This window comes from Bombina bombina, chromosome 8, assembly GCF_027579735.1.
Source record: "Bombina bombina isolate aBomBom1 chromosome 8, aBomBom1.pri, whole genome shotgun sequence".
Lineage (NCBI taxonomy): Eukaryota > Metazoa > Chordata > Amphibia > Anura > Bombinatoridae > Bombina > Bombina bombina.
In genome coordinates, this window is record NC_069506.1 from 20589495 (window position 1) to 20604494 (window position 15000).

The window sequence follows — 15000 nt, forward strand, 5'->3', positions numbered from 1 at the left end:
AACAAAACTAAATCTATACTTTTGAAAATGACTAATAGACATATTGAGTATAACATTTATTTTTATTGTATAATGCAGAATATTTCATTTGTTTTGTTTTGCTGCAGAATCAAAAAAGAAAAAGAATTTCAACGCCAGATGGAAGAAGAACGATTACGTGAAGAAAAACTAAATGTGCGTGAAAAAGAATTAGCAATATCACGTTATATCCAGGATCAGACGGAAGCAAATGAAAAAGAAAACAGAGAACAAACACAAAAATCTAAAGAATATATTCGGTAGGTTTTACTTGTGTCTTAACCCTTTAACATGCTAACTTCTCCTCCTTGTTTATGCGGATCTGTGGAAACAAATGTATTGTTCTGCTTTTCATTAGTGCTTGCAAGGAAGCGCTGAGTATGAGTCTATAAAAGCTTGTGGCTAAGATATTTATGGTTACAATGATGGAAGGAAATGTCTGCAATGAATACATCACTTATGAAGGGCAATATTCTGTGCTAGGGATATGCTAGAACTGATCAGATACACACACATATTTTACTGATCGTGCATCCAGAATGAGTTGTCCTGATTTTACTATATTATGATTATTTTTTAGTTTACCAGAGCCGATGTGCTCATAGAAAGGTAACGTGCATTATGAGAATGTGTTTATTTATCTCATGTGTATTCCTTCAGAAAAAAACATTACCGTGTATTGTATAGCCTTTGAAGTGCCACCCACAGACAGCGGTTTCATCCTTCTTTGTTTGTTCAGTGTGAAGCTGTTTTGTTCCTGCACTAGAATATGTCCTCTGGCTAAAAAGTTTTTTTTTCATGAATGACAAACATTATTGAAAAGTCACTCGCTATTAATACAACAGGGAAACAAATAACGTTGTGACTTCCAGGATTCCTGTGCAGTTCTTTAGAGTTGCTTTGAAAATGCTCATGAGGAAGGCTGTGCGTGTATTTTATCCCATTTAAATCTAGTATATAGCCCTGTATCAGATGTATAGTTCAGAATCCCAGGAAGTATTGAGTTCACAGTAATTTGGTGAGAAACCTGGGGCTTGCTGGCCTGTAATTGTTATGCAGATATGCCTTGGCTTTTACTTTTGGGACCAGGTTTCTGATAGGGCTAGCGAGTACCTTATGTCTGAGCTAGGACCGCAAACGCACGCTAAGGGGATCAACAGTGTAGGATGTGGGTACAATTTGTAAGTCTTATTTACACTAAGTAATCAGAATCCTTAGCTGTTCAGTATATTCATCCATTTTATCTTACCTGCATTAAAGGGGCTGTCATTTATTTCTCCCTTAAAGTGACCGTAAACACATTGATATTTGTATATAAAATGCTTAGTTATGCGTAATGAAACATCTCTGCAAGATATTTTCATTATTTATTTTGCCCCCTTCATGTAATTTTAGCTTTGAAAATTGAACAATTTCTAATTCTGAGGATATTAAAGGGACTCTGAAACCAATTTTTTTCTATCATGATTCAGATAGAGCATGCAATTTTAAGCAACTTTCTAATTTACTCCTATTATCAAATTTTCTTCATTCTCTTGGTATCTTTATTTGAAAAGCGAGAATGTAAGTTTAGATGCCAGCCCATTTTTGGTGAACAACCTGGGTTGTTCTTGCTGATTGGTGGATAAATTCATTCCCCCCAAAAAAGTGCTGTCCAAAGTTCTGAATAAAAGAAGAAGCTTAGATGCCTTCTTTTTCAAATAAAGATAGCAAGAGAACGAAGAAAAATTGATAATAGGAGTAAATTAGAACGAGCATGCAATTTTTAGCAGCTATCTGAATCACGAAAGAAAAAAATTGGGTTCAGTGTCCCTTTAAGCTAAAATTAACTAATGTTAAAAATGTTTAATTTTCTGCACAAATGATCATTAAATACATTTATGTTAAAATATGCAATTCATTTGTGCTTTGGATAGCGGAAAATATATAATATTAGAATATATAATACTGCCCCACCTGGCTACTTCATAATGCCACTGTGGAGAACACTGTAGTAACTTTGACTCTAGCTAGCCTTGTTGTCTGCAGACTAAAGATCAGATTGGCTCCTCCAAATAAGGCAAATAGTGGGTGGAGTTTGGCTATTGAAAATTAATTGCAGTAAAAGTTATGTTAATTTGTTTTAAGACTTGGGTGATAAGTTATTCTATAGCAACACAACATAAATACAGTAATTACAAGGTGTTTACTGTCTCTGTTTTCCCAATAACTGGATGTATCAGCTACAGAGTATTAAATGTATTGGTAATTACTCCTTTAGGTTTATTTCTGGAATTTAAATACCTGGTTTGGTGGCTAGAAAATCACCATCTATAATATGAAAAATGCCATACCTAACAATGGGTGGTTGTAATAATATGCAAAAACAACTATTTGAAAATACAACAATAAACATAAAGGCTCAATTTCCCATATGTTTTATACACTGAAGCTGGTATAAGAAGTCATTGGACGCCCATTAAGGAGAATGTAACCACTATATACCAGTAGGAAAATGAAATCGTAACCTTATAAATGAAGACTATTCATTTCTATTTAATTGCTTCACAAAAAAACATAAATGACGTTATAACTGATCTTTTTAAGTCACATTGTATCACAATAATAGTTGTGAGTGCCTGGAACAAAGGACATACATTGCCTTAAAAAGGGACACTAAAGTCAAAATAAAACTTTCATGATTCAGATGGAGCAGCAATTTTAAACAACTTTACTTCTATTAAAGGGCCATGATACCCAAATGTTGAAACACTTAAAAGTGATGCCGTATAGCTGTAAAAAGCTGACTAGAAAATATCACCTGAACATCTTTATGTAAAAAAGAAAGATATTTTACCTCACAAATTCCTCAGTAGCCACATCCCATTGTAAAGGATTTCTAAGCAGCAAATTAGTATGTCTGTCCCGGGACAGCTACGTGCACACTCATCTTATTTCCCTATTCAGTTTAAGGAAGTTTACTATGAAATCTCATGAGAGTTAAGTCAAATCTCATGAGATCACAGTAAAAGAGTTCATGACCTCAGCACTGTTGATGCTGATTGGCTGCTGTTCATTTCTTTTTTTTTTTTTTTTTTTCTTTTTTTTTTTACCTGCAGCTGGGAGCAGCTGAGTATAACTTTATACACAGAACTTACTCTGCTGAGCTGAGGAGATTGTGAGGTAAAATATCTTCCTTTTTTACATAGAGATGCTCAGGTGATATTTTCCTGTCAGCTTTTTACAGTTATACTGCATCAGTTTCAAGTGATTTAGCATTTGAGTATTATGTCCCTTGACAGTCTTTTTATATTTTCACTTTGAGTCGTCAACTCCTACTGAGCATGTGCAATAATTTACAGACTATATGCATTTGTGATTGGCTGTCACATGGTACGCGTATGCATTTGTGATTGGCTGATGGCTGTCACATGGTACGTTTATGCATTTGTGATTGGCTGATGGCTGTCACATTTTAAGCTCAGACTAAGTGCTATTGCATTTGTTGATTATGCAAATCTACTGTATTTGCTGGTCCTAGCATGAAAGCAAAAATAACATCACATACAGAAGTAAACTGTTAGGCATCATGGAGTTTAAATGTGTTCGTAAACAAACTCTCTGTGCAAAATGACCTTCACTGCCCATTTGTTAGTCCAAATGAGCGATACAAAGTACCTTTTAAGAATCAATTAAAAAAAATCTAAACTCAGAGGCTTGCACATTTTGCAGATCTCAGAGCATAGACAGGCTCAGATTGGTGTATAGCTTACCAGTCAGTCAGTGCACAACAGTGTAATTACCAATGAACACCTAACCAGACCCTGAAATAAGCACCTAAGAACACCTTTCTTTTAGACACTTTATATTGCTATATTATGCTGTGGGTGTCTTTTTAACAACTGATTCCTATGGGCTGGTGTGTCTGTCGGTGTTATTATGGACAGGACACAAACAAAGGCTAAGATCTCTCTATCTGCGAATCAACATGAAACTAACCAGCAGTTAATCATTACATATACTATTATGCTGAAAATAAAAGATCAGTAAAAATATTGTTTCAGTGTCTTTATGTGAATATCAGATACAATATAAAATTTATGACTTTGATCATTTGTCTTTCAGTTATGTGGAAGCTTTGAGGGCCCAGATGAAGGAAAAAATGCTCCTTCACAACATAGAACTTCCTCCTTTGTGTTGCTGTGGGTCGGATTTCTGGGATTCTCACCCTGACACCTGTGCAAACAATTGTTTTTTTTACAAAAACCCCAAAGGTAAGGCATTTACAGACACAGTTCATTTCTTTTTACTGCACAAAATATATTTTGCAACATTTTCATACCAGATGAGATGCTTTTCTAATACATATAAGATATGCAAATATGCTTGAACCAAAACTCATTCTTTATGCAATTTCACAGCATGACATTACTTTTTCATTCACCAAGACCTCCCCTTTCAAGAAAATATGTTGCTAGTTGCTGTCAGGTGATCATTATTATTACGTGGAACCCATTATTTGCACGGTGGGACTTCACTCTTTCAAATGAGGGGGATGTGACATACGTCTGTAGTGAGAGAGTGATAAGGGCTTGTGAGCTTACGTCATTGCTGTAACAATCAATCACCTGCCAGCTTGACGGGCACCGGACCCCTCATTTGAAAGAGCAGGATTGCAGTTTGTCTATGTTTTGTTGGGGGGCAGCATAGGGGGATATCTAACCCCCCCTGATTCTGTACCATATTCTTATGGTAGTGCAAGGTGAGCATTGTTGCTATGGTGATCACCCGATCTCCTCTTGAGCATATCACCCCTTTTTTGAAAGTGGAGTTTGTCCTAATCCAAAAGAGGGATCACTTCAGTGTATTTAAAGCAGGGGCATGAACACTGGGGAGTTGATCTCTTCTGATGCCTCTTGTTTACATAACTTTGCTGGAGGCTTTACATCAGTATTAACATTTTCGGTATAGGTGGTGATTCCAACATGGCAGACAGCTATGTCAAATGACAAAATATAAGGTAAAGGAGCTATTTTGTAAGCGATGTAATGCACTCCAAGAGTTAAATGGGTCATTGTAAACACATTACAGGGGGGGACAATTACAGTACACTGTCCCTTTAAGTGATTAATGAGTCAAGCTGTAACAATACTCTGTTTTTCCACCAGCATACACCCGAGCCTTGCAGTCCGTCCTTTCTTCACGGGACATGTGGGATGGAAACATCAGTTCCAGATTTTCAGCCTGCAACATTACCACTGGACTTACTCGATCGTTTAAATAATTTTATATCTGAATGTGACTGGACATATTTATAAACAAAGTGTTATTGCACTATATATAAACAAATGTGTCTGCATAAATTAGTTCATACAAATCTGCTTCCTTTTGTAATTGAAATAATGACGTTGCCAGTTTTAAATATAACTTATGTTTATGCTGTGTCATTTTAATAAACATACTTAAAACGTCAATGGATATTTGAGCATCATAATTTAATTATAAACATTCATACAAACTGCTTCTCTTTTTCTATAAGCCTTATAACTTTTTGTGAGCATATTAATTAATTATTTTGCTGCCTTTTCTTTGGCGTTTACAAATGAATAAGTAGTTTAAGCCGTTGTTTAAACAAAACACGTACTATCCGAATCAACATCCCAACACCAACCTGCAATCTTCCAACTCCAGGCCCAGTTACTCCCTCTGCCACCCTCTGCATCTTCCATCCAGCTACTGAGAATTACGTTTCTTCATTATGATCTTCCTCACTACCTACCCGCTCGACCCTATCCCTTCCCATCTAATACCCTCCCTGTCTTCCACCCTAACTCCTGCTCTTACTCACATCTTCAACCTAACCCTATCTACTGGTTCATTCCCATCTTCCTTCAAACACCTAAAGGTCACTCCAATACTCAAAAAAACCTCCCTTGACCCTAATTCTCTTGAAAGCTACCGCCCCATATCACTGTTTCCACTAACATCAAAACTCCTGGAAAAACTAGTTTACAATCGCCTAACCCAATTCCTGTCCACCAACTCCTTGCTTGACCCCCTGCAATCTGAATTCCGGCCCAAACACTCAACTGAGGCTGCCCTTACCAAGGTTTCTATTGATCTTCTTTCTGCTAAAAGTAATGGCCACTACTGTATACTTATTACTTGACCTCTCAGCTGCATTTGACACAGTTGACCACCCCCTCCTCCTACAGACCCTTAGCTCTTTTTGCCTCTGTGACACTGCTCTTTCTTGGATTCACTCTTATCTTTCTCACAGGTCTTTTTCTATGTCATTTGCTGGTGACTCCTCTCTAATGACTGTTTGAGTATCTCAAGAATCGGTTCTGGGTCCTCTACTCTTCTCCATTTATACTTCTTCACTGGGTAAACTTATCAACAGCTCTGGCTTCAAATTTCACCTCTATGCTGAGGACACCCATATCTACCCCTCCACCCCTGCTCTCTCTCTCCCTCTGTCCTTTCTCATGTCAGCGACTGCTTATCTGGTATTGCTTCCTGGATGGCCTCTCACCACCTAAAGATTAACATATCCAAGACTGAGCTACTTCTAACCGTGCCCCCCCTCTAGCTCTACGCCAACCTCTTGACCCTTCTATCCCTGCCGACGGCATCGCCATCGCCCCAAGTCTGCTGCCTCAGAGTTACACTTAAATCAAATCTATCCTTCATCCCCCACATCCAATTGCTTTCTTCATTCTGCCGCAACCACCTTCACAATATTTCCACGATTCGCCCTTTTATGAGCGGTAACACCACAAAGCAAATAATCCACTCTCTTGTTATTTCCCGACTTGACTACTGCAATAACCTACTCACTGGCCTTCCTCTTTCCCGCCTCTCCCCCCTTCAATCCATCCTAAATGCCTCTGCCAGACTAATCCACCTTTCCCGTCGCTCTGTATCTGCTGCACCTCTCTGCGAGTCCCTTCATTTGCTACCCATTCACAGCAAAATTAAATTCAAAATTCTCACCCTTACATACAAAGCTCTCAACAATGCCGCTCCCCTCTACCTATCCTCTCTAATAAACAAGTATACTCCAACAATGACCTACTCCTTCAACTATCACCTCTTCCAATGCCTAAATGCAGGACTTCTGTCATGCAGCACCTACCCTCTGGAACACTCTCCCTCGTGCCGTCAGGCTTTGCCCTAATCTTTCTTCCTTTAAATGCTCCCTGAAGACTTTTCTGTTCAGAGAAGCCGACCACTCAACTCAATAATAAATTAATTTTACTTACCTACCATTTCCCTCATCTAACTCTGCATTAACATCTTTCTCACTCTTGCAGTCCTCACCTCCTGTTTCTCAACCTCCTACCCTTCTAGATTGTAAATTCCCACGGGAATAGGGCCCCCAATTCCTCCTGTATGTGTTTGTCAAAAATTGTCCTGTCTCTTACAAGTTTTATATTGTTTTATTTAAATTAATTGTATCCATGGACAGCGATGCGGAATATGTTGGCTCTTCATAAATAAAGTATAATAATAATTGTTTCTCAACCATGGTCGTCAAGTACCCCCAAAAGGCCAGGTTTTCATTATAGCTGAAACAGTGCACAGGTGAAATAATCAGCTGATGGGTGAGAGCAGGTTAGTAACCATGGTTCCTGATCAGCTGATTACTTCACCTGTGCACTGGTTCAGTTATAATGAAAACCTGGCCTGTTGGGGGTACTTGAGGACCGCGGTTGAGAAGCAATGGTTCGCTCGTGTTCTCGATAAAAACAATTGGTTGTGCACTGTCATTGAGTTAATACAGGCAGGCTTGTTTTATGGTTTTAATGTCACTGATATGATGTGTAGTATTTGTGGCTAAATGTTCTTCTGTAGCCACAAATACTGTGGCTACCTGCTACCAAAATGACCGTGGCTACCTGCGCCTACCAGAATAACACCACCTCACTGTCTCCTACAAAGTAGTGGTGAAGTTTGGCTATTGAAAGGCAAGTGCACCAAACATTGTGCCAATTCATAAAACAAATTTACACTCACCTAGTATGTTAATTTATTGCAAGGCTGCAAAAAAAAAAGTTTTAATTGCAAGGTATTTACTCTTCCTCTAAAGGAGGGACGTGGTGCAGAATTATTTTTTTTCTCCATCTTAACAGAGTGTTTTTCAATGTATGAATGCCTTTTTTTTTCTTTTTTTTTTTTTTTTTTTAATTGAGTTCCTGTGCTTTTTTTATGTGGGAATTGTCCTTATCTGCTAGTAGGCAATAAAGTCAAAGGACTCATCTGTACTTAAAGGGACAGTCTACTCCAAAAATATTATTATTTAAAAAGATAGATAATCCCTTTAATACCCATTCCCCAGTTTTGCACAGTGAACACTGTTATATTAATACACTTTTAAACTCTGTGATTACCTTGTATCTAAGCCTCTTTTGGCAGCCCACTGATCACATGGCTATTTATTATTAATTGACTTGAATTTTAGCCAATTACTTACCTGTATGGCCCACATGAACTAGCTGTCTGTAGGGGCTTATAAACTGGCAGACATTTAGAGGTTTAAATGTTATAAAGTATATTAATATAATAATAGTTGCGCAAAGCTGGGGAATGGGTAGTAAAGGCGTTATCTATCTTTTTTAAAATAATAATTATGGTGTTGACTGTCCCTTTTAATCATGCACTTCTGTTGGTTTTACTGTAAACGTAAACTTTAATTTTTTTATGTTCACAAAACAAAAATTTAAGTGCAGCTCTCCCGCCAGCCAAAGACTTTATCCAGAACTTGAGCACTTCACATTAAAGTGAACAGCAACCCTGTGACGCTTTTTTTTTTGGTGTTTAAAAGCATTGGCAGTTATTTGGGCTATGAAGGAAGAACAGAGGATCATAGGGGACAATATATACAATATATAGTGAAGAAGGTTAGTGACTAAGCTTATTAATTGTGCACATACTGCACATCAATTATTAACAAAAGTTTACTGTCCCTTTAAGGAACACTTTTGTCTTAATGACCTAGCTTGCTGTGTGTTTAACCACACACTAATGGGTTAAACACACCAATAAAGTCCTGTTTTGAAGTCCCTATTAGGCGCAGCAGAATACAGCTGGTAATTGACTCACAAGCATGTTAAGCAGGACTTTACCTGTGCATTTAACCCCTTTTAACGCTTAGTAAAATAGGGTTAGTGATGCTAAAATAACATGCTCTAACAATTTATATATTACAATATCTCTTTAATTTTAAATGGTATCCAAGCACATTGAATATGACCTGTATCTATTAAAATAGTTTTCCAAGATTAATTAAAATCATAACAATTAATTCTAACTTAATATGATAACTACACATTTACACCCACACATGCACAGATGCAGATAGATAAAATAATTTGCCTCTCCTTAAATTTATTATTATTTTATCAGTTTTTGTTTGAGAAACCAATTGACCCTTGGTCCACTTTGATAATTACTTTGGTAAATGTGACCTGTAGGCTTTTTGCTTTAAGAACAGGTTTGAAAAGCACAACGGACTTGGCATCAGAATATTGTCATTATATATTGTATGTAGCACAACGGACTTGGCATCGGAATATTGTCATTATATATTGTATGTAGCACAACGGACTTGGCATCGGAATATTGTCGTTATATATTGTATGTAGCACAACGGACTTGGCATCGGAATATTGTCGTTATATATTGTATGTAGCACAACGGACTTGGCATCGGAATATTGTCATTATATAGTGTATGTAGCACAACGGACTTGGCATCGGAATATTGTCATTATATAGTGTATGTAGCACAATGGACTTGGCATCGGAATATTGTCATTATATATTGTATGTAGCACAATGGTCTTGGCATCGGAATATTGTCATTATATATTGTATGTAACACAACGGACTTGGCATCGGAATATTGTCATTATATATTGTATGTAGCACAACGGACTTGGCATCGGAATATTGTCATTATATATTGTATGTAGCACAACGGACTTGGCATCGGAATATTGTCATTATATATTGTATGTAGCACAACTGACTTGGCATCGGAATATTGTCGTTATATATTGTATGTAGCACAACGGACTTGGCATCGGAATATTGTCGTTATATATTGTATGTAGCACAACGGACTTGGCATCGGAATATTGTCGTTATATATTGTATGTAGCACAACGGACTTGGCATCGGAATATTGTCATTATATATTGTATGTAACACAACGGACTTGGCATCGGAATATTGTCATTATATATTGTATGCAGCACAACGGACTTGGCATCGGAATATTGTCATATATTGTATGTAGCACAAAGGACTTGGCATCGGAATATTGTCATTATATATTGTATGTAGCACAACAGACATGGCATCGGAATATTGTCATTATATATTGTATGTAGCGCAACGGACTTGGCATCGGAATATTGTCATTATATATTGTATGTAGCACAACGGACTTGGCATCGGAATATTGTCATTATATATTGTATGTAGCACTAAGAACTATGATTTCACTCGGCCCCTTGGAAATTAATAATCAGTTTATTGTTCTGCTCCAAGACTTGGTTTTTATAATGTAAATTTGGGTGCTGGTGGTGGAGGTTGTAAAATATTAATACCCCATAAATTATGGAACCTAATTTGAAGCCATTAGAATATCCACAAGAAAACATTTTAATGCAGGTTTGGCAATATTTTGCTTTTTTTATTCTAAGCAATCATATTCTATTTGAATAGCGATAGCTTAAAGGGACACTCAATCAAAATTAACCTTTCATTATTCAGATAGAGCATGCAATTTTAAAGAACTTTCCAATTTACTTCCATTAACTAAATGTGCACAGTCTTTTTATATTTAAACTGAGTCACCAGCTCCTACTGAGCATGTGCAAGAATAAGCATGTATGCATTTGTGAATGGCTGATTGCTGTCACATGGTACGTGTATGCATTTGTGATTGGCTGATGGCTGTCACATGGTACAGGGGGAGTGGAAAAAGACATAACTTTTAAAATTGTCAGAAAAAATAATAATCTACTACTCATTTGAAGTTCAGACTAAGTGCTATTGCATTGTCTTGTTATCTTGCATTTGTTGATTATGCAAATCTACTGACTGGTCCTTTAATTTAGTAAAACAGCTTGAATTATGTAAATTATATAAAAGCAAGACCGTTTTAGTTTAAAGGGACAGTCAAGTAAAAATTAAACTTTTATAATTCAGATAGGACATGCAATTTTAAAAAATTTCCAATTTACTTTTACTCTTGGTATTCTTTGTTGAAAGCTAAACCTAGGTAGGCTCACCACTCATATGCTAATTCATAAGCCCTGAAAGGTTGCCTCTTATCTCAGTGCATTTTGACAGTTTTTGCAGCTAGACAGTGCTAGTTCGTGTGTGCCATATAGATAACATGCTCACCCCCATGGAGTTATTTATGAGTCTGCACTGATTGGCTAAAATGCAAGTCTGTCAAAATAACTGAAATAAGGGGGCAGTCTGCAGAGGTTTAGATACAAGGTAATCACAGATGTTATATTAATATTACAGTGTTGGTTATGCAAAACTCAGGAATGGGTAATAAAGAGGATTATCTATCTTTTTTAGATAATAACAATTCTTGAGTAGACTGTCCCTTTAAAGATATGGAAAACTGGCTTTACAAATGTGTTTTCACAGAAATAAAAGACCACAAAGTCAAATATAACGGCTTATTAATTTGACATTGATGATAAATGCCTAATGTTTTAGATCGCCGTTCGTTTTAATTAGCCATTAATATAAATTTGAGATGTGTGCAGTTATCAATTTCTTCTACTTGGCAACAACCAACACTAGACATTTAGGGCCCGACGATTTAAAATACGCCAGCATGGGGGGGAAATCACGCAAAATATTTGGGTATTTTTTTTTAAACATTATATTGTTATATAGATGTTTCCTCTTCACATCCATAACTCAACCCATTGAAACATATTCTATGGGACCTTACAGTAATGAGAATGGGGCACTTTGTTTGAGATTATATATAGCTTCCCCCCATGTTGTGCCTCATGAAACTGAAGGTCTCAGGTACTTCAGCTTCCCTTATGGAGAAAATTAAAAATACAACTCAATCCTCCATGTTCAATGTTTGTCTTGTTTTTAACTAAAAACAGTTCCTGAAGTTTAATTGGGCTGCTTAGTTGTTCCGCAATCAGTCATCCAATCAAACGAAAGCATTTATACAAAAGCAAGCATTCAGCAGGTGATATTCATCAAGAGGTCTCTCCAGCGTCACCAATATACATGCTCTGAACAGAGAAGCTGGGAACTAAGGTGGTGACAGGATAAGGTCAGAATCGTCCTGGGTATACTCATGGTGTGATTGGGGGGTCATTGACAAGAGGATCAGCAGGAATAGGAAATGTTTTACAATCAGAAATAATTGAAAAAGACCCTTGTTATATATTGGTGGGCCCAGGCAGAATATAGACAATACTTTAAAGGGACATTTTACTCAAAAATGTTCTCTCCTTTAATTTTTTCCCAATGATCCACTTTACCTGCTGGAGTGTATTAAATGGTTTACAAGTATTTCCATTACCCTTATATTGACATTTGAAATAGTTTATTTAGCCTGTGGTATCCTCAACCATCCTGAAAGTTTTTGGCCTCAAGGCCAAGCTGTGTAATTACCACCAGAAGAAGAAATTACACTCCCAGTGGGTTATAGAAGAGATATGGTAACAACATGTTAATTTTCCATTGTTCTCTTCAAGTATTGGTGATTGGTTTATGGACAGATATAAGATAAAGAAGTAGGTATATGTACACAGTGTGATAAAGTAATGAGATCTGATTATACCTACAGATATAAGATAAAGACACATGTATATGTACACAGTGTGATAATGTAATGAGATCTGATTATACCTACAGATATAAGATAAAGACACATGTATATGTACACAGTGTGATACAGTAATTAGATCTGATTATACCTACAGATATAAGATAAAGACACATGTATATGTACACAGTGTGATAAAGTAATGAGATCTGATTATACCTACAGATATAAGATAAAGACACATGTATATGTACACAATGTGATAAAGTAATGAGATCTGATTATACCTACAGATATAAGATAAAGACACATGTATATGTACACAATGTGATACAGTAATGAGATCTGATTATACCTACAGATATAAGATAAAGACACATGTATATGTACACAATGTGATAAAGTAATGAGATCTGATTATACCTACAGATATAAGATAAAGACACATGTATATGTACATAATGTGATACAGTAATGAGATCTGATTATACCTACAGATATAAGATACAGACACATGTATATGTACACAATGTGATACAGTAATGAGATCTGATTATACCTACAGATATAAGATACAGACACATGTATATGTACACAATGTGATACAGTAATGAGATCTGATTATACCTACAGATATAAGATAAAGACACATGTATATGTACACAATGTGATACAGTAATGAGATCTGATTATACCTACAGATATAAGATAAAGACACATGTATATGTACACAATGTGATACAGTAATGAGATCTGATTATACCTACAGATATAAGATAAAGACACATGTATATGTACACAGTGTGATACAGTAATGAGATCTGATTATACCTACAGATATAAGATAAAGAAGCATGTATATGTACACAATGTGATACAGTAATGAGATCTGATTATACCTACAGATATAAGATAAAGACACATGTATATGTACACAATGTGATACAGTAATGAGATCTGATTATACCTACAGATATAAGATAAAGACACATGTATATGTACACAATGTGATACAGTAATGAGATCTGATTATACCTACAGATATAAGATACAGACACATGTATATGTACACAATGTGATACAGTAATGAGATCTGATTATACCTACAGATATAAGATAAAGACACATGTATATGTACACAATGTGATACAGTAATGAGATCTGATTATACCTACAGATATAAGATAAAGACACATGTATATGTACACAGTGTGATACAGTAATGCGATCTGATTATACCTACAGATATAAGATAAAGACACATGTATATGTACACAATGTGACAAAGTAATGATATCTGATTATACCTACAGATATAAGATACAGACACAATGTATATGTACACAATGGGATGCAGTAATGAGATCTGATTATACCTACAGATATAAGATACAGACACAATGTATATGTACACAATGGGATGCAGTAAATCAGTAATGAGATCTGATTATACCTACAGATATAAGATAAAGACACATGTATATGTACACAATGTGATAAAGTAATGAGATCTGATTATACCTACAGATATAAGATAAAGACACAGGTATATGTACACAATGTGATACAGTAATGAGATCTGATTATACCTACAAGCTCAACCTATTTTATTAGGTTGTGGCTTCAAAACACAAAACCAGCTAATTCATATACACAAATAAGCCTTAAAAAAGCAAATCTCATACATTTTATACTCTGCAGCTGGTAAAAAAGTAATTGGAAACACATTAAGGGAAAAACAATTTTATAGTATACTGTCCCTTTAAGCTGCACTCTCCTAAAAGGACAAGCAACCCCAAAATTTTGTTTCATGGTTTGGACAAAACATACAATTTCAAACAACTTTTCAATGTTCTTCCATTATCAAATTTGCTTTGTTCTCTTGTCATCCTTTTCCAAGGAACAGCATTGCACTACTGGCAGCTAGCTGAACACATCTAGTTAGCCAATCACAAGAGACAAATGTTTGCAGGCACCAATTAGCAGCAGCTCCCACTAGTTTAGGATATGTGCGCATTCTTTTTCAACAAGGGATACCAATAGAACAAATCTCATTTGAAAATAGAAGTGAATTTGAAAGTGTCTTAAAGTTACATGCTCTATCATAATCATACACGTTTAATTTTGACTTTCCTATCCCTTTAATTGTGTCATGTTATGTATTCAAAGCAGCTG

At 36.0% G+C, this 15000-nt stretch overlaps 1 protein-coding gene across 1 annotated transcript in view; it reads left to right on the plus strand.

Moving 5' to 3' along the window:
• The window catches only part of CCDC15 (coiled-coil domain containing 15), a 40845-nt gene extending 35374 nt beyond the window's left edge, over window positions 1–5471 (plus strand). Inside the window, exons 8-10 of the mRNA XM_053689841.1 lie at window positions 108–278; window positions 4123–4271; window positions 5166–5471. Coding sequence (XP_053545816.1) covers window positions 108–278; window positions 4123–4271; window positions 5166–5281 — 436 coding nt within the window. The 3' untranslated portion in view covers window positions 5282–5471. The remainder of the gene's footprint in view (window positions 1–107; window positions 279–4122; window positions 4272–5165) is intronic.
• The last annotated feature ends 9529 nt before the right edge of the window (window positions 5472–15000 follow it).